This window comes from Oncorhynchus nerka, linkage group LG19 (genome assembly GCF_034236695.1).
Source record: "Oncorhynchus nerka isolate Pitt River linkage group LG19, Oner_Uvic_2.0, whole genome shotgun sequence".
In the NCBI taxonomy this organism is placed as follows: domain Eukaryota; kingdom Metazoa; phylum Chordata; class Actinopteri; order Salmoniformes; family Salmonidae; genus Oncorhynchus; species Oncorhynchus nerka.
The window spans coordinates 30,536,014-30,556,884 of NC_088414.1; the positions used below are offsets into that span (position 1 = coordinate 30,536,014).

The 20,871-nt window shown below is 44.0% G+C and overlaps 1 protein-coding gene across 2 annotated transcripts in view; it reads left to right on the top strand.

Annotated features, from left to right (window-relative positions):
* LOC115101370 (neuronal migration protein doublecortin-like) overlaps window positions 1–4,975 on the top strand; it is a 121,852-nt gene extending 116,877 nt beyond the window's left edge. The window contains exon 8 of one of the 2 annotated variants that reach the window (XM_065004861.1): window positions 2,578–4,975. In XM_065004861.1, the coding sequence (XP_064860933.1) occupies window positions 2,578–2,634 (57 nt within the window). In that variant the 3' untranslated portion in view covers window positions 2,635–4,975. Of the gene's footprint in view, window positions 1–2,065; window positions 2,527–2,577 lie in introns of those variants that run through there. The other variant, XM_065004862.1, reaches the window with a different exon arrangement.
* The last annotated feature ends 15,896 nt before the right edge of the window (window positions 4,976–20,871 follow it).

Below are 20,871 nucleotides of genomic sequence, written 5' to 3' on the forward strand. Positions count from 1 at the left end.
GACTCGCATAAAAACTGTAGATGGAAACATTGTTTGTCAGGGAGAATCGAAAATTCCAAAATCAGGCTTTCAGGGCACAAGCCCGTATATTATTTTATAATGTTTCCACAGAGGAACACCGCAGTAGTCATGGCAAAATGCATAGAATTGCAGGAAATTAGCTTTAAAAACATCAAAATTGTCTCTCAGCGCCATGGAAAAATGGGTAGAATTGCAGAATGTGCTTTACTATAGCAAATTTTCTCTATGGCGCCAAGATACCTTTCTAGCAAATAGACTTTTAGTCTCCACTTCCTCTTCTAGTGAACTGTGGGGAGGTCATAATAATGAAACTGTCTACCAAATACACTGCTCAAAAAAATAAAGGGAACACTTAAACAACACAATGTAACTCCAAGTCAATCGCACTTCTGTGAAATCAAACTGTCCACTTAGGAAACAACACTGATTGACAATACATTTCACATGCTGTTGTGCAACTGGAATAGACAACAGGTGGAAATTCTAGGCAATTAGCAAGACACCCCCAATAAAGGAGTGGTTCTGCAGGTGGTGACCACAGACCACTTCTCAGTTCCTATGCTTCCTGGCTGATGTTTTGGTCACTTTTGAATGTTGGCGGTGCTTTCACTCTAGTGGTAGCATGAGACGGAGTCTACAACCCACACAAGTGGCTCAGGTAGTGCAGGTCATCCAGGATGGCACATCAATGTGAGCTGTGGCAAGAAGGTTTGCTGTGTCTGTCAGCGTAGTGTCCAGAGCATGGAGGCGCTACCAGGAGATAGGCCAGTACATCAGGAGACGTGGAGGAGGCCGTAGGAGGGAAACAACCCAGCAGCAGGACCGCTACCTCCGCCTTTGTGCACTGCCAGAGCCCTGCAAAATGACCTCCAGCAGGCCACAAATGTGCATGTGTCTGCTCAAACGGTCAGAAACAGACTCCATGAGGGTGGTATGAGGGCCCGACGTCCACAGGTTGGGGTTGTGCTTACAGCCCAACACCGTGCAGGACGTTTGGCATTTGCCAGAGAACACCAAGATTGGCAAATTCGCCACTGGTGCCCTGTGCTCTTCACAGATGAAAGCAGGTTCACACTGAGCACATGTGACAGAGTCTGGAGACGCCGTGGAGAACATTCTGCTGCCTGCAACATCCTCCAGCATGGTGTGGGGTGGCATTTCTTTGGGGCGCCACACAGCCCTCCATGTGCTCACCAGAGGTAGCCTGACTGCCATTAGGTACCGAGATGAGATCCTCAGACCCCTTGTGAGACCATATGCTGGTGCGGTTGGCCCTGGGTTCCTCCTAATGCAAGACAATGCTAGACCTCATGTGACTGGAGTGTGTCAGCAGTTCCTGCAAGAGGAAGGCATTGATGCTATGGACTGGCCCGCCCGTTCCCCAGACCTGAATCCAATTGAGCACATCTGGGACATCATGTTTCGCTCCATCCACCAACGCCACGTTGCACCACAGACTGTCCAGGAGTTGGCGGATGCTTTAGTCCAGGTCTGGGAGGAGATCCCTCAGGAGACCATCCGCCACCTCATCAGGAGCATGCCCAGGCGTTGTAGGGAGATCATACAGGCACGTGGAGGCCACACACACTACTGAGCCTCATTTTGACTTGTTTTAAGGACATTACATCAAAGTTGGATCAGCCTGTAGTGTGGTTTTCCACTTTAATTTTGAGTGTGACTCCAAATCCAGACCTCCATGGGTTGATACATTTGATTTCCATTGATAATTTTTGTGTGATTTTGTTGTCAGCACATTCAACTATGTAAAGAAAAAGTATTTAATAAGAATATTTCATTCATTCCGATCTAGGATGTGTTATTTTAGTGTTCCCTTAATTTTTTTAAGCAGTGTATATTCATAAAATGTTGATTACTTCTACTTACCATTACCATTCATCTGATAAGACAAGATGTGTGTTTTTTTGTTTTATTAATATATACCTGGTCTGGCTGTTTGCCTGGACAGGGGTCTCTGGGCAAGAAAAGTTTGAAAAACCCTGGCCCAGCTCATTCAGATAATGACCCTCCATGTTTTTCCCTGTAGGATCTCTACCTGCCCCTATCTCTGGATGATGATGATTCTCCATGTTTTTCCCTGTAGGATCTCTACCTGCCCCTATCTCTGGATGCTGGTGATTCTCCATGTTTTTCTCTGTAGGATCTCTACCTGCCCCTATCTCTGGATGCTGGTGATTCTCCATGTTTTTCCCTGTAGGATCTCTACCTGCCCCTATCTCTGGATGATGATGATTCTCCATGTTTTCCCTGTAGGATCTCTACCTGCCCCTATCTCTGGATGATGATGATTCTCCATGTTTTTCCCTGTAGGATCTCTACCTGCCCCTATCTCTGGATGATGATGATTCTCCATGTTTTTCCCTGTAGGATCTCTACCTGCCCCTATCTCTGGATGATGATGATTCTCCATGTTTTTCCCTGTAGGATCTCTACCTGCCCCTATCTCTGGATGATGATGATTCTCCATGTTTTTCCCTGTAGGATCTCTACCTGCCCCTATCTCTGGATGATGATGATTCTCCATGTTTTTCCCTGTAGGATCTCTACCTGCCCCTATCTCTGGATGATGATGATTCTCTTGGCGAGTCTATGTAGAGCCTCCTGTCTGTCTGTCAGTCAGCTGCTGCTGCCTGCCTGTCTCACCCAGGCCTACCTACCACTCAGATGTATCTCTGATGCTCTCCACCTTCACTGACGGCCAGCGCCCTCTAGTGTTCCTGGAGGACCTCTCCATTTGATCTCTCCCTGGTGCCACGCGTTAAGTCTACCTGGCCTTGGCCACCACGGCTGTTCCACCTTTTGCTGCTTGAGAATTCACCACTAGATCATGTTTTTATATCCTATGTTGTTATGAATGTATATGCTGGGCGTATACGACAATGATGTACGAATTACCGCCTCTAACAAATTCACCAAATCATTATATTGTGTGAAGGTTCACTATTACATGTTTGTTGTTATACTTTCAAAGGAGAGCACATCATTTATTTACAAGCAATTTCAAAAAGGCAGTTCCCACAATATATCTACGGTGTCTTTTTAACTTGAAAACCATGCATCCTGATAGGGTGCAAACAACACATTTTCCAAATTCAAGTGAACAATTCCAAGCAGCAAATGGACTATTTATCCGGGGGTGTAGTAGTCAGACTTGAGTCAAAGTTTGAATAATGTCTCTCTGTCCATCTCTCTTTCTGTGCTATGGTTCAAGGTGTTAAAGTAATGAACATTTTTAGTTTTAGGTGAAGGCTCTTTAGCCATGAGAGTTGAATGTCCTTTTCATCCGCTGTAAATACTGTGTATAGCCATCGCTACATCCCAGCTAATGCCTAACATTCATGCGTCCATCGAGCGTCAATACAATGTCTGCCAAACGTTGAATCGACATAACATGTTTTTCATCTATCTATGAGGGAAAACAACTACAAGGCACAGGAGCCAAGAAGCTCTGAAACCGTTAGAGTAGGAGTACTGGGGAGAAGTCCTCTTAGTGTGTAGAAGCCAACCAACCAACCAACCAAAGCCAGAAAATGTGGCCCTTTTTAAAAAAACAAACAAGCACATCTTTTTTTATTAAAAAAGGGTTTAGGATTTTTAAGTCTATTTTAGCATGATTATCTTTCCTCCTTTTTCAAACTGATTCTAAGGAGACTTTAATGTTCATGTGATAAAGCCAGGTGTACTATATTGAGGCAAGTTTTGAATAAACGAGCAATGTGGAAATCTGAAATGTAGATAATCTGTAATGCCCCAGTAGAGTCATACGTGTAGGCTACATGTACTGTCTGTATGTTACTGGGACCTCCCATTAGTCCAATCTGACCAGACCATGTCCATATAGGGGAAATAGATTTTCACCAGCATAGAAAAACAATAAGTAGAGCTTCTCACATTTTGCATGGCTAGATCTTGTTTCTTTTTTTCTTAGTGCTTAATGATTGAATACAACGTTTTTAGATAGGAGGAAATTGCATTTTTGGATTTGTTAAAAAAAAAAAGTTGAATTTTATTGTTGATAAAATGATGTTAAAAAGTATACATATATGTCTAAAACAATAACACATGAATGGTTATAATAATGTCATGTTCCTGGAGAGAATGTCCAATGAAATCTGATGGACACATTGTGTAATGCAAAGTGAATTAGTGCAGGCATACAGGGACATTTTTCTGTGGCAGTCATCACAAGGAATAGTGACATACTAGCCTATTAGGTAGACAGACTATGTATTACGTATGTCAGGTGTGCACCTCTCTCTGGATCTACCTGACTCTGCAAAGAAATCTGCTAAATTGGACCCAAGTGAGCAGCGCAGCAACTAGACTCCTCCCACCCTCCTTCTGCAGGGTGATGTCATTGTGATGTCAGCACTACAGCTAGTCCAACTGCAGGTCCACTTTTACCCCGTCTGGGAATCAACACTGTGTAAAATAAAACCTTAAGAGTTTGTTTTTCTTACGTGGACATTTCAGTTCGACTTTCTCACCAGCTGTTTGATATCTTTTATCTTTGCCCCCAGATTTTCTTCAGCTTAACATTAAGTGTCAGTTGTTTTGTGTGAAGCTGCAGTCACCATGTCAGACAGGAGGTGGGAAACACCTCTCAGCTCCAGTGGTGCCTTTTTTTTTTTTGATAAAAAAAAGAATAATAATAAAGAGGAAAACTAAGACTTGTTCTTTGTTAACCAACTGTAAAGCTTTTTTAAATGTCTTTGTAGCGCTGCGGTCAGCGCAGTGTGAACTCTCATTGTTTGTAGACGGCCAGGATAATAACTTTATCATGGTGCAGATGTATTATTCTCTTTATGACTTGGGGGTTACTGGGAAATGTACAATGTCTTTGATGGTGTTTTTTGCAATGTCACAGTGGCTTGTTTCAGTGCTTCGTTCTATGTATTAATCAATTCCCTTTTGCAATTAAAAGAGTTGTGTTCCACCTCTCCCTTTGGCTGTATTCCAGTGATGGCTGTTCGCTCAGTCTTAACTGTCTCATTGTTTTATTCACACCACTACCATACATCAATATCCACACACGGTCATATCCATAAATCCTGTTGAAATCACATGACAGTCCGTCTCCTCGCTGTTTTTGCCCATTATTAGGCTAGTGAACAAAGCAGCCTGTGCTGCAGTGGATTCTTCTGTGTAATATTAGCAGAAACATGCAAGCTTGGGTTCATTTGGAAGGAATTTTAAGTGATGATCATATCACCCCCGTTTAAAACGGCAAGTTAAAAAAAATGTTTAAGCTACCATGGCAACAATACAGTCCGTATCCTAGTCATGTGTCCCTTGGTAGTGCTCAGCAGAATGACTTGCACATGGGTGTATTTTGTCGTGGGTGTCTGTGTGCACATGCATGTATGTTTGTGGTAGGGGGAAGTCTGAAAGATACGTAGAGACATCAAGAGGTACAAAAAAAATGGTATCAAATGTTATTTGTCACATACACATACAGGTGTAGACTAACGGGGAAATGCTTCCGGGTCCTGTTCCAAGAATTCCAAATGAGAGATAAACAGAAGGAAATAGTGACATGAGGAATAAATACACAGTGAATAACCATAACAATGAGTTATGGTTATATAATAAGATGGTTTATATAGAAGGAATTCCACAAGCGGTACCACAGTGAGAAACGCTGGGTTTCTATTCTGTTCATGAGAACTCACCATTTTGTCCGTCTCCATTGCCATGGAAACACGGAGTCTCAACAGTAAACATTAATCTCCAGTATAAACAGGGGTGTCTGGGGAATTCATTGCGATGTACACTACTGGGGAGTTCCCCTCCCGTTTACACTGCTTTCAATGCTGCTGTGACCGTGGCACATTAGTAGACCTGCTGGAAACACAGCCAAGCACTAAATAACTGCTGCTGTTCTGTACGGTTTCCTCTGGTAAAACTTAACAGGGCGGCTGGAAGACATGCTTTCTCTCTGGAGAGCAGTGCCCAACACGGTTGTGAAGAGAGAGTAGCATGTCAACTAATTTCTAGTAGTAAATGCATCCATACAGACAGACAAGATCTGCCTAAATCCATCATATTTACTATAGTATATCTTCATTGTTACTCATATTTTACTGGGGAGAGTGCAATCAAAACTGCATTAAGACAATCCTAAGATATAAAGCATTTATCAACACATGGACCTAACCATCTGTATGGACTAAAAACATCCACAATTACTGTGTACCTTATATAATTCAATACAGATTCATGTCATTCATCCACTAGAATATAACATATTACAGGTATATATCAACTCTGGCATTATTCTTTTTGCTGAGAGTTGGTCAACCCTATGAAGGAGACAGGACTATTGACCACAGACAGAAATATGCACACATAGATACACACATGCTTGTATACACACAGGTTTGTTTTACTACCCTTGTGGGGACCAAATAATTGATTTAAATTCAAAATGATATTTTCCCTAAACCTAACCCCCAACCCTAATTGTGAACCTAAACCTTACCCCTAAGCCTAAAACAGCCTTTTTTTGCTTGTGGGAATCGGCTAAATGAATTTTCCTTGTTTTAATATGCTTGTGAGGACTTCTGGTCCCCACAAAGATAGTAAAGCCAAACACACACACCCACCCACACAGACAGTCAGACATGCTATACACACTATATGACAAAGTCTATTGGAAATGGACAGGGCAGTTGGGCAAATCTGTAAATAGTACCTTATCATACTCTACATTCTACCATGGTGATAGGAGTTTCCTAATAGAGGCCATTCAAACCTTTGTTTTCTCATCTAGTCTAGGAATCTAGACAAGCAAATAAGTGCTCTCTAGAGGAAGACAAGCAAATAAGTGCTCTCTAGAGGAAGACAAGCAAATAAGTGCTCTCTAGGCCATGTCCCTGTGCTCTAATGGCCATGTAGAGTGAATGTGTGGCTTTGACACCCTCTGCTGCAGGACTGAATCTCTGCCATGGACAGATCCATGGACACTAGATCCATGGAAGCTAGGGCTATAGTTAAGGTTAGGTTAGGTTTATGGCTAGCTGGGTTTGAGCTGGACTGTCATCCTGGATTTTGCCCCAAATCCAATATGGCTGCTGTAATACCATTGAAGGGAGGTGTAGGCACAAATGAATGTAAAAAATAAAAAACTGTATGATAGAAAACCATTTTCTGAGCTGTGTTATGTTATCTATACTAATTTCTACTATTTTGGGGGTAATTATAATATGGCCACTATAATCCAAAAATGTTCACCATAATGAGCTTTAAGCCTACCTACTCATCAATGTTATGGACATTATAATGATCCATGTTTCTAATCCTGGACTGTCTGAACATGTTGATGTATATTTGGGAGGAAACAGAGGGTCCCAATCTGCAGAAAGGTGAAAGGAAGAGGGATTTCAGGATACTCCCTGAATTTTCTTGGAACTGTTTGATATTTGTATGATTTTTAAAATATGTCAACTTCTAGCCTTTGTTTTCCCTCTGTAGTCTATATCTTCCTGGTATGATAGTTCCCTGTCCAGACTGAACTCACCGGACAGCTTTCATACAGTCATTGGTAGACCATGGAGATGTCTGGGTCCACTGCTTATGTCTATGAAGATGTTTGTGGAAAACAGTGTATTTTAGGGAACCCATTTGAAAATGGAGCTGACAACTATGACGGTGTCTATGAAGAGCAAAACTCCAAACACATCTCCTGGATGGAGAAAGAGACTGAGGATGCAGTGACCCAAGGAAGCACAGCACAACCTGAACACTCAGATAATGTACACACGCGCACACACACACACACACACACAAATAATATACACATCTTTTTATGTGTCCACAGAGCTTGGTAGCACAGGGAAGAGACCCTTCATAGCTGTTGCGGTGTGTCTGGGACTGCTGTGTGTTCTCCTACTGGCTGGGATAATAGTTATGTCTGTCCATTGTAAGTTTATCTACACTTAGAAAAAAGGGTTCCAAAAGGGTTCGTTGGCTGTCTCCGTAGGAGAACCCTTTTTGGTTCTAGGTAGAACCCTCTGTAGAAAGGGTTCTACATGGAACCCAAAAGGGTTCTACCTGGAACCAAAGGGGTTCTTCAAGTTTTTACCTTTACAAGACCAATGCAACTAAAAGAGAGAGACCAGCTACAGACCAGTTACAACAACCTGACTAAAGAGAAAGACCAGCTACAGACCAGTTACAACATCCTGACTAAAGAGAAAGACCAGCTACAGACCGGTTACAACAGCCTGACTTAAGAGAAAGACCAGCTACAGACCAGTTACAACAACCTGACTAAAGAGAAAGACCAGCTACAGACCAGTTACAACAGCTTGACTTAAGAGAAAGACCAGCTACAGACCAGTTACAACAACCTGACTAAAGAGAAAGACCAGCTACAGACCAGTTACAACAACCTGACTAAAGAGAGAGACCAACAATTTTACACATATAGCCTATTGCATTTGTTGACAACATCTTTATCTTTCTCAACAACCTCAACAAGATTAGCATCAACATCTAGATTGGTCTGACATAGCTGAAGAGGGGTCTTGGAAATGGGTGGACAGCAAACTGCTAACCACAGCATAAGAGATAAATACTCCACATAATAAAAAGGCTTCAGTAAAAACTGAAATCTTCTGGATATACTTCCTGAGCATGTTTTCTACCACAGTGTCTGACTGTCTGGTTCTCTGTGTTGTTTACCCAGTAGGTACTGGTATGACCTACCGCCTGATAATGGTGATGCCAAACCAGGAAATGGGGAGGACAGTGCTGATATAGACAAAGTACAGACCAATTTCCTCTATAGGCGTGGAATGACTTGGGCTCCCGAGTGGCGAAGTGGTCTGAGACACTACATCCCAGTGCAAGAGGCGTCACTGTAGTTCCTGGTTTGAATCCAGGCTGCATCACATCCGGCCGTGATTGGGAGTCCCATAGGGCGGTGCACAATTGGCCCAGCGTCGTCCGGGTTTTTCCGGGGTAGGCCGTCATTGTAAATAAGAATTTGTTCTTAACTGACTTGCCTAGTTAATTGAGGGTTAAACAAATAAAAATATTTGTGAGAAAGTGTTTTAACATCACTATGACAACATACTGTATCACATAGAGTAGCATTCAGTGTACAACACTTCCTCCTCTCTCGCTTTCTCTCTCTCTCTCTCTCTCTCTCTCTCCTCTCTTTCTTTCTCTCTCTCTCTCTCTCTCTACTCTCTTTCTTTCTCTCTCTCTCTCTCTCCCTCTCTCTCTCTACTCTCGCTCTCTCTCTCTACTCTCTCTCTCTCTCTCTCTCTACTCTCTCTCTCTCTCTCTACTCTCTCTCTCTCTCTCTCTCTCTCTCTCTCTCTCTCTCTCTCTCTCTCTCTCTCTCTCTCTCTCTCTCTCTCTCTCTCTCACACATGTTGTATTGGATATTATTAATACAATTTCTACGTATTTCCTGAGATTGTATCAGTGTTTCAGACATCATCAGACACAACATACAGTCAGTAGTCTTAACTGAGTGCATTTCACAATAGAAATGATCATTTTGCTGTCACAATACCAAACAAACACACACACACACACACCTACACACTTGTTGTATTTTGTTGTATGAGCATATTACAGTTTTTTACAATCACTTTGGCACTAATTTCGGGACCTTGATGTCATTTTTCAAAACTCTAGACACAAAACTCACAACCGATGATCAAAATGTACATTTTTCAAAACTCTAACAGTTTTTCCAATTGCTAGGATACAATACACATAAAGCTAAGATCATTTGTTCATTGAACTAAAATCACCTGTTCAAAATGACACAACTTAACATCAAAGTATTACCATTTCAAAATGCAATTCACACATTACATCTGAGATGACTGTCTATTCATTTCATTACAATGATCTAACTATCAACTGATACAACTGCTCAAAATGATAAGTAACTGTTGCATTACTCTTAATGCAGAGTTTTATGGAAACTGACAAACAATATTCCATGTTTAGATCATGAAAGTTTCAGGATAACGAGATCCATTGACACCAATTACCGTGGAACATGAACCAATTGGACTACATTATCTATGGATGTAATATTTCATCATCATTCTTATCAGACAATGTTTCTATGGTCCCATGTACCACTTTTCCAGACCATGTTTTCAGATTTGACATTATTGTACACTCACTGGCCACTTTATAAGGTACACCTCTCTAGTACTGAGTAGGACCCCTTTTGCCTCCACAACAGCCTGAATTATTCACAGTGTTGTACGTTAAGAGATGCCCTTCTGCACACCACTGTTTTAAACAGCTGTTATTTGAGCATTTGTGGCCTTTCTGTTAGCTTGAATGAGTCTGGACATTCTCCTCTGACCTCTCTCATTAACAAGGTGTTTTTGCCCACAGAACTGCCGCTCACTGAATGTGTTTGGTTTATCTCACCATTCTCTGTAAACTCTAGACATTTAACATTTACATTTAAGTCATTTAGCAGACGCTCTTATCCAGAGCGACTTACAAATTGGTGCATTCACCTTATGACATCCAGTGGAACAGTAGTGCATCTAAATCTTTTAAGGGGGGGAGAGGGATTACTTTATCCTATCCTAGGTATTCCTTAAAGAGGTGGGGTTTCAGGTGTCTCCGGAAGGTGGTGATTGACTCCGCTGTCCTGGCGTCGTGAGGGAGTTTGTTCCACCATTGGGGGCCAGAGCAGCGAACAGTTTTGACTGGGCTGAGCGGGAACTGTACTTCCTCAGTGGTAGGGAGGCGAGCAGGCCAGAGGTGGATGAACGCAGTGCCCTTGTTTGGGTGTAGGGCCTGATCAGAGCCTGGAGGTACTGAGGTGCCGTTCCCCTCACAGCTCCGTAGGCAAGCACCATGGTCTTGTAGCGGATGCGAGCTTCAACTGGAAGCCAGTGGAGAGAGCGGAGGAGCGGGGTGACGTGAGAGAACTTGGGAAGGTTGAACACCAGACGGGCTGCGGCGTTCTGGATGAGTTGTAGGGGTTTAATGGCACAGGCAGGGAGCCCAGCCAACAGCGAGTTGCAGTAATCCAGACGGGAGATGACGAGTGCCTGGATTAGGACCTGCGCCGCTTCCTGTGTGAGGCAGGGTCGTACTCTGCGGATGTTGTAGAGCATGAACCTACAGGAACGGGCCACGCCTTGATGTTAGTTGAGAACGACAGGGTGTTGTCCAGGATCACGCCAAGGTTCTTAGCGCTCTGGGAGGAGGACACAATGGAGTTGTCAACCGTGATGGCGAGATCATGGAACGGGCAGTCCTTCCCCGGGAGGAAGAGCAGCTCCGTCTTGCCGAGGTTCAGCTTGAGGTGGTGATCCGTCATCCACACTGATATGTCTGCCAGAGATGCGATTCGCCACCTGATCATCAGAAGGGGGAAAGGAGAAGATTAATTGTGTGTCGTCTGCATAGCAATGATAGGAGAGACCATGTGAGGTTATGACAGAGCCAAGTGACTTGGTGTATAGCGAGAATAGGAGAGGGCCTAGAACAGGGCCCTGGGGGACACCAGTGGTGAGAGCACGTGGTGTGGAGACGGATTCTCGCCACGCCACCTGGTAGGAGCGACCTGTCAGGTAGGACGCAATCCAAGCGTGGGCCGCGCCGGAGATGCCCAACTCGGAGAGGGTGGAGAGGAGGATCTGATGGTTCACAGTATCGAAGGCAGCCGATAGGTCTAGAAGGATGAGAGCAGAGGAGAGAGAGTTAGCTTTAGCAGTGCGGAGCGCCTCTGTGATACAGAGAAGAGCAGTCTCAGTTGAATGACTAGTCTTGAAACCTGACTGATTTGGATCAAGAAGGTCATTCTGAGAGAGATAGGCGGGAGAGCTGGCCAAGGACGGCACGTTCAAGAGTTTTGGAGAGAAAAGAAAGAAGGGATACTGGTCTGTAGTTGTTGACATCGGAGGGATCGAGTGTAGGTTTTTTCAGAAGGGGTGCAACTCTCGCTCTCTTGAAGACGGAAGGGACGTAGCCAGCGGTCAGGGATGAGTTTATGAGCGAGGTGAGGTAAGGGAGAAGGTCTCCGGAAATGGTCTGGAGAAGAGAGGAGGGATAGGGTCAAGCGGGCAGGTTGTTGGGCGGCCGGCCGTCACAAGACGCGAGATTTCATCTGGAGAGAGGGGGAGAAAGAGGTCAGAGCACAGGGTAGGGCAGTGTGAGCAGAACCAGCGGTGTCGTTTGACTTAGCAAACGAGGATCGGATGTCGTCGACCTTCTTTTCAAAATGGTTGACGAAGTCATCTGCAGAGAGGGAGGAGGGGGAAGGGGGAGGAGGATTCAGGAGGGAGGAGAAGGTTGCAAAGAGCTTCCTAGGGTTAGAGGCAGATGCTTGGAATTTAGAGTGGTAGAAAGTGGCTTTAGCAGCAGAGAGAGAAGAGGAAAATGTAGAGAGGAGGGAGTGAAAGGATGTCAGGTCCGCAGGGAGGCGAAGTTTTCCTCCATTTCCGCTCGGCTGCCCGGAGCCCTGTTCTGTGAGCTCGCAATGAGTCGTTGAGCCACGGAGCGGGAGGGGAGGACCGAGCCGGCCTGGAGGATAGGGGACATAGAGAGTCAAAGGATGCAGAAAGGGAGGAGAGGAGGGTTGAGGAGGCAGAATCAGGAGATAGGTTGGAGAAGGTTTGAGCAGAGGGAAGAGATGATAGGATGGAAGAGGAGAGAGTAGCGGGGGAGAGAGAGCGAAGGTTGGGACGGCGCGATACCATCCGAGTAGGGGCAGTGTGGGAAGTGTTGGATGAGAGCGAGAGGGAGAAGGATACAAGGTAGTGGTCGGAGACTTGGAGGGGAGTTGCAATGAGGTTAGTGGAAGAACAGCATCTAGTAAAGATGAGGTCGAGCGTATTTCCTGCCTTGTGAGTAGGGGGAAGGTGAGAGGGTGAGGTCAAAAGAGGAGAGGAGTGGAAAGAAGGAGGCAGAGAGGAATGAGTCAAAGGTAGACGTGGGGAGGTTAAAGTCGCCCAGAACTGTGAGAGGTGAGCCGTCCTCAGGAAAGGAGCTTATCAAGGCATCAAGCTCATTGATGAACTCTCCGAGGGAACCTGGAGGGCGATAAATGATAAGGATGTTAAGCTTGAAAGGGCTGGTAACTGTGACAGCATGGAATTCAAAGGAGGCGATAGACAGATGGGTAAGGGGAGAAAGAGAGAATGACCACTTGGGAGAGATGAGGATCCCGGTGCCACCACCCCGCTGACCAGAAGCTCTCGGGGTGTGCGAGAACACGTGGGCAGACGAAGAGAGAGCAGTAGGAGTAGCAGTGTTGTCTGTGGTGATCCATGTTTCCGTCAGTGCCAAGAAGTCGAGGCTGTAGTGCGTAAAAATCCCAGGAGGGCAGCTGTTTCTGAGATGCTGGAATCACCATGTGTAGCATCAACAATCATAGCAGGGTCAAAGTTGCTTAGATAACGCATTTTGCCTCTTCTAATATTTGGTCGAACAACATCTAAAGCTCTCTACTCTATATACTCTATATATTGAGTTGCAGGCAGCCACATGATTCGCTGTTTGAATGTAACCTTCCTTGATGAGCTAAATCAGGTCTGTAGAGCTGATGGCATGACCTATGTCATTGTGTGGGATTATGTCAGGCTCCACTATGCTCAAATGATGCAAGCATGGTTTCAGGCCCAACCACAATTTACCACCCTGTACTTACCCCCATACTATCCTTTCCTTAACCCGATTGAGGAATTTTTCTCCACATGGAGGTGGAAGGTATGTGATAGGCGCCCTCACGGACAAGCCGCCCTTCTCCAGGCCATGGATGACGCATGCAATGACATCACGGCAGACTAGTGTCAGGCCTGGATTCGCCATGCCCGAAGATTCTTCCCAAGATATTTAGCTAATGAAAACATCCATTGTGATGTGGATGAGAACCTGTGGCCAAATCCACAAGACAGGGTTGAGGGAAATATAGAAGAACAGTAATCAACCCTTTGTTTGGCTTTTTACAGTAAGCCAGGTGAGGAACACTGCAGTTGATGTTTTACAGTAAGCCAAGTGAGGAACACTGCAGGTGATGTTTTACAGTAAGCCAGGTGAGGAACACTGCAGATGATGTTTTACAGTAAGCCAGGTGAGGAACACTGCAGGTGATGTTTTACAGTAAGCCAGGTGAGGAACACTGCAGGTGATGTTTTACAGTAAGCCAGGTGAGGAACACTGCAGTTGATGTTTTACAGTAAGCCAGGTTAGGAACACTGCAGTTGATGTTTTACAGTAAGCCAGGTGAGGAACACTGCAGGTGATGTTTTACAGTAAGCCAGGTGAGGAACACTGCAGGTGATGTTTTACAGTAAGCCAGGTGAGGAACACTGCAGTTGATGTTTTACAGTAAGCCAGGTGAGGAACACTGCAGGTGATGTTTTACAGTAAGCCAGGTGAGGAACACTGCAGTTGATGTTTTACAGTAAGCCAGGTGAGGAACACTGCAGGTGATGTTTTACAGTAAGCCAGGTGAGGAACACTGCAGTTGATGTTTTACAGTAAGCCAGGTGAGGAACACTGCAGTTGATGTTTTACAGTAAGCCAGGTGAGGAACACTGCAGGTGATGTTTTACAGTAAGCCAGGTGAGGAACACTGCAGTTGATGTTTTACAGTAAGCCAGGTGAGGAACACTGCAGGTGATGTTTTACAGTAAGCCAGGTGTGGAACACTGCAGTTGATGTTTTACTGTAGTTTTTTTCTTTTTTGGTAGCAAATTATTTTTTGCTTTGATTCAAAGAAACCTATGTTGTGATTTTATTATATTTTATCAATAAATGTCATATTTTGTTCAATGATTCCAGTGTCTGTAATATTCTCTCTACTAGTCCTTTTACAGTGATTTATTTACATGTAGTAGCATAATGAAACATGTATCACATATTTTGTACTACAATATTTAATGATTGTACGAACAACTACACAGTGAAACTATCGGTATCTTGTGTGTGGGTGATCTAAATGAATGTTACTATGGTATTTCATGATAAATGAGTTACAGTGGGGCAAAAAAGTATTTAGTCAGCCACCAATTGTGCAAGTTCTCCCACTTAAAAAGATGAGAGAGGCCTGTAATTTTCATCACAGGTACACTTCAACTATGACAATCAAAATGAGAAAATAAAATCCAGAAAATCACATTGTAGGATTTTTATATGAATTTATTTGCAAATGATCAGTGGTCTTGAATGCACAATGCAATGTTTCTGAACATTGGACAGCCTGTGTTACAAGTGATGACCGTTTTGAGTTTTGTGTCTAGAGTTTTGAAAAATGACCACTAGGTTCTGAAATTAATGCCAAAGTGATTGTAAAAAACTGTAAGGCCAGGCATCAAACCCTTATAGGGTCTTTCATTCCCCTTTATTCATATACCAATCAACTTTTACCAGTTGAACATAAGCACAAATATAATACTTTGCAAAACTCTTTTTGTAAATTTTAATACAAATGAATCAATACCTCATTAAATATGTGCATATACCGCAAATCAATGTCTGAAAACTGGATTAAGTCAGCCTAAATATGTTATTTATCAAACAGTTTTTCAGTCTTCTGTCATGTATATAAAGTATCATGTATATAAAGTGTAGTACTGGGATGCAAACTCATACTTGAACACATTTCAACTCTATAACTGACATGGTACAGCTGTCTTCTTTATGATTTGCCCATAACCATGTGTTTGAGGTGTATACTTTTGTGTCAAAGTAGATTTGTTTAAGACTAACAAGAAACACTCTGTGTGACCCTGATTCAGCCCCTGTAGTAAAAGGTTTTAAAGAGAAGTACACTGACTACCAATCACTATTCAGGCACAATCACCATCTCTTCAAAGTAAGTTACTACATATTGTGTGTGTGTGTACGTGTGTGTGACTTTGCCTATAAAATACTACATTCAAGCTGTGTGTGTGTGTGTGTGTGTGTGTGTGTGTGACTTCGCCTACAAAAGACCACATTCCGTTACCACTTTGGACAGACAAGATTGCACCATAGCAGAGGCTCCCAAGCCTTTACTGCACACAACCCCAAATTGACACAAAATGTATTCCTTAATTATTAAAGCTGTGTGTTCATATTCACTCAATGACATGGAAGTGGATCATAATAATGTAAGAGGTAGTTGACCCCCTTTGAATCCGTTGTTGCATTGTGGGAGGAGAAAAGCATGCATACATTTGAAAACAACATGACAGGCCTACTTTTCCTTTTATCTAGGAAATGTATTGCACAACTAGCTACATTTGTTTTTGGACATTTTTATTTTATTTTACGCATTTCTTTTCGGATAATTTGCCTTATGACGTGGGAGTGACGAAGGCCTGTCTCATTTTAAACAAGTGCATTTCTGTCCACATTCACTCTCCTCATTGACTTTCCTCGATTACCTCTGACCTTTTTTGGAAAGGATACGAGAGAGGACAGAGGAGAGAGGACGCAGGAGGTGAGCTAATCCAATTGAGAGAAGGCCACAGTCTGCATCCCACTGAACTCGCATGTATTGCCTTATTTGCATATAATAAAATATTTCAGAAAAAGTGTAATACAACAAAGTATTATATTTGTGTCTTTATTCAACTGGTAAAAGTTGATTGTGACATGAATAAAAGGAGGGGGAAAATATTTGGTTGTGATGCCTTTTAATGCTCAGTATGGCAGACATTTCAGATTCACAGTAAAGCATAGATATATAACACAACTCGGAAAATGGTATTCTATCATAGATATTTTTACATTTATAGGTGCCTAAAACCTCCATTTAATGGTATTGAGGCAGACATATTGGATTTTGTGCCATTATCCAGGATGGCCCGAAAGCTTAATTGCAAGAGTAGTTGATGGACAAATCCACCGAGAAACCTTTGACAGGACAAAATGTATATTTTTATGTCTCTGGGCCCTGTCTCCAGGGTTAAGGTTAGCTTAGGGGACTAAAATACAGTACAGTATGTTACCCACGAGGGGGACTGGGCGCAAGGGCGCGTAGGAACATTTCATGAAGATGCCAGAGAGGTTAGGGCAAAAGTTCACACAGGCCACTCCAAAAACCTACCTGAATGAACAGATCTGCCCTGTAGCTCAACTGAACCACTTGCTTTACCACGTCTGGCATTGGCCAGAACAAAAACATGGTTTGTCTGCCATCTGGTGGCTTGTCAGGGCATGACGAGTTCATCCCTGTATTTGTTACTTTTCCCTAGGAATGTGTAGGACTTGCCACGGCATGGATTCATTGTCTAAGGAATCCACTAGGAGTTTGGCATGAGGATCATGAGTCTGGGTTCCATCTGCCTGCAGAAGGGTGATGGTGAAAGGGATTTGATACAGGGGGAGGCTGTTGTACTGGAGCTCTGGTTGGCAATTCAACAGGACATCTTCATCCTGAGGTCGACACCAGGTCGTTTGGCACCACTGGCTACTTTTCACTAGACTGACTTATCACTAGACTGACTTGCTAAGAATCCCGCTCATCAGGGGAGGACTCTGATATTAGACATCATGACAAGGTCACTAATTCGGGCTCTGGCTTTTGAGTAATTACTGCAATTACTGAAAAAACTGAGATGTTTCAACACTTTGTGTGAACTGCTGAGAATAGGGTTTGGCAGTGGTTACCATAGAGTTGAATTTAGAAGGGAAATGGGTTTATAGTTAACAATCCTGTCTTGTGGTATTTAACCGACACAGGCCGGGCCAGACACAAGTTACCAATAGAAGACTTACAGTACATTCTGCAGTAACTACAGTAAGGGACTTCACATTCACTCAAACTCAGACACAGACAGCTTTCATGTTCCTTGTCTCTGTAACTGGAATGGTACCAGGGGTCATTGGGAGATTTCACACTGATGAGAAGGGATCAGGCTGATTCTGATACAAATAGCCGTTCATGGGACACAACTCTGCCAAGTACACTCACAAGTGTAGAGTTGTGCTTTGTTTGCCTTTGAACACAAAGCTCCACAGAACTATGACAGGATATAGCTTTACATTCCCCACATGGTTTCTGAGAATGAATCAGCAACCATGTGAATCAGCGTTTGCACTGACTTCCTATTAGTATTCTCATGAATGATGTCCTAACACTGACTTTGTGTACGCAATTGATGGTGAGAATGAGAGTTGTTGTGTGTGGAGTGAGTCAGGTTGGTTTTCCTCTCTGTCTGGGTCCCTAGTAGGGTAGAAGTGCCCTGAAGAAGTGCCCTGCCTGTTCCATCAACATGGAGACTACTAGTCATGTTGTGTTACACAATCTAGAACTGGACCCTTGAGAATGCTGGGCTGCCCTGGGCTGTTACAACTACATGTACATAAATTCCTCATGAAACCTCAGTCACGTAAGCCTAGTTTCAACATTGTCTCAGAGCATTCCGTATTATTCTGGCCAATGATCCGGGGACACTCCGTTTAGTATGATATGTTACGTTTTGTATGGTATGTATTAATTTGTGGATGTCGATCATCCATTTCGTATGATATGTTATGAATGTTAGCTAGGTGGCTAACGCTAATGTTAGCTATTACTAGGGGTTAAGGTTAGGGGTTACGCTCAGGAGTTAGGTTAAAGGGTGAAGGTTAGGTTAAAGGGTGAAGGTTAGGGGAAGCGTTAGGGGAAGGGTTAAGGGAAGCGTTAGGGGAAGCGTTAGGGGAAGTGTTAGGGGAAGGGTTAAGGTTAGGGGAAGCGTTAGGGGAAGGTTATGGGAAGCGTTAGCTAACATGCTAAGTTTTTGAGAAGTAGTTACAAAGTTGTCTGTGATGAGATTTGAACACACAAGCTTCAGGTTGCTAGATGTTCATGTTATATACCTGCCCACCCACCCACCCAACTCATCTTTTTTTTTTTCCTTAAAAGTAACCTAATCTTATGTAACCATATCATACTAATTTGAGTTTCTCGGATTGACTTTTACTATGTTATCTCTAGTCTATGAGACCAGTCTGCTAGTTTATATTATGTTGCATCACAAGTACTACTGGTCTTGATATTGTGAGCTTTGGGTTGTATATGAGACCTCAGAGTTGCTCCGATGGCCCTCTTCGCTCCTATCTCTGCTGGTCCATGCGTCCCCTTTATTTTGGGAATCTCTTCAGGCCGTGTTTCACTCTAGCATGGATTTGACCTAATTTGCTGCTGCCATGTTCAGAGTTGTGTGACTGACCCTTGGCTGAGTGCTTGGCCCTGCCACACACAGACCGAGACCAGGCAGCCAGACAGGATTTGTGTCTCTCTGTCTGCTGGAATTTTAAACTAATAACTGTAATTTCCTCCTAAAGCCTGTCTCATGGCATACAGGGACCACCAGGCCACTACATGATGTGGACGAGCACACAGCTCATCCCACTACACAATGCTACCTCACTAAGACAGTACACGGCTCATCCCACTACCAATGCTACCTCACTAAGACAGTACACAGCTCATCCCACTACACAATACTACCTCACTAAGACAGTACACGGCTCATCCCACTACCAATGCTACCTCACTAAGACAGGACACAGCTCATCCCACTACCAATGCTACCTCACTAAGACAGTACACGGCTCTGTATACAGACAATTCTGTGGAATATTTCCAGCCCATTTATTTTTAATTTGGCACTGAGTTTCCACAAAATTAGACAGCGCAACCATCCGTCAATAAGGTGTAGTTATGCAAACAGTCAGCTTTACAGACTGCAGGTGCACGAGGAAGCATTGAAGGGAACCAGACTGTATTGCTGTAAGTCTATCAGTGCTCACAGTGTCTCTCGGTTGATGACATCTCGATAGAGAAGCATAAAGGCAATCCTGCCGGTAAATCTAGTTTCTGTGGTTTCATCCAACCAGCTGTGGAGTATCATTGGACTGTTATCTCTGCTCTATCCGCAACAATGGAACAGGAATGGTAACATACAGGTATGCTAACTATTGTTGAATGGGCCTATCAGGAGAAGAGACAGGTTTCGCCGAGCCGGACGAGCTTCCACTAGTCCTTTGATCCAACAGAGAGTGGCAGTAATGTTCTCCTCCCACCTGACTTCAACCTCCTACAAACTCTCCCTCCACTGCCCTCTTCTCACCTCCTCTCCAACTCCCTCCTCTCTCTCCTCTCCTCTCCCCTCCTCTCCTCCTCCCTCCTCTCCTCTCCTCTTCCTCCTCTTCCATGCCTCCTCTCCCTTTTCTCCTCTCCCCTCCTCTCCTCCTCCCTCCTCTCCTCTCCTCTTCCTCTTCTTCCATGCCTCCTCTCCCTTTTCTCCTCTCCCCTCCTCTCCTCCTCCCTCCTCTCCTCTCCTCTTCCTCCTCTTTCATGCCTCCTTTCCCTTTTCTCTTCTTCCCTCCCCTCCTCTTCCATACGCTCCCCCTCTAGGGGCGGCAGGTAGCCTAGAGCTTAAGAGCGTTAGGATAGTAACTGAAAGGTTGCTGGTTTGAATCCTCTAGCTGGTAAGGAAAAATCTGCTGTTCTTCTCTTGAGCCTTGATTAAGGCAGCCCCTCACACCTCTCTGATTCAGAGGGGTTGGGTTAAATACATCTGACTAGGTATCCCCATAACCGCGGGAAGTAGGGGGGCTGAGGATACTGATAAATAACAATACAAAACATATCTTCCCTTCTCTCCTCTTCTTCATCTCTTCCCTCCCCTCTCTCCTATTCCTTCCTCTTCTCTCCTCTTCCTGCCTTTCCGCTTCCCTACCCTCCTCTCCTCTCCCTCCTATCCTCTTCCCCTCCGCTCTCCCGCCCCTTTCCACCTCTCTCTACTTCCCTCCTCTCCTCTCCTCTCCTCTTTCCTCCTCTCCCTCCTCTCCTCTTCTATTCTCTCCTCTTATCTTCCCTCCTCTCCTCTTCTCTCCCTCCTCTCCTCTTCCCTC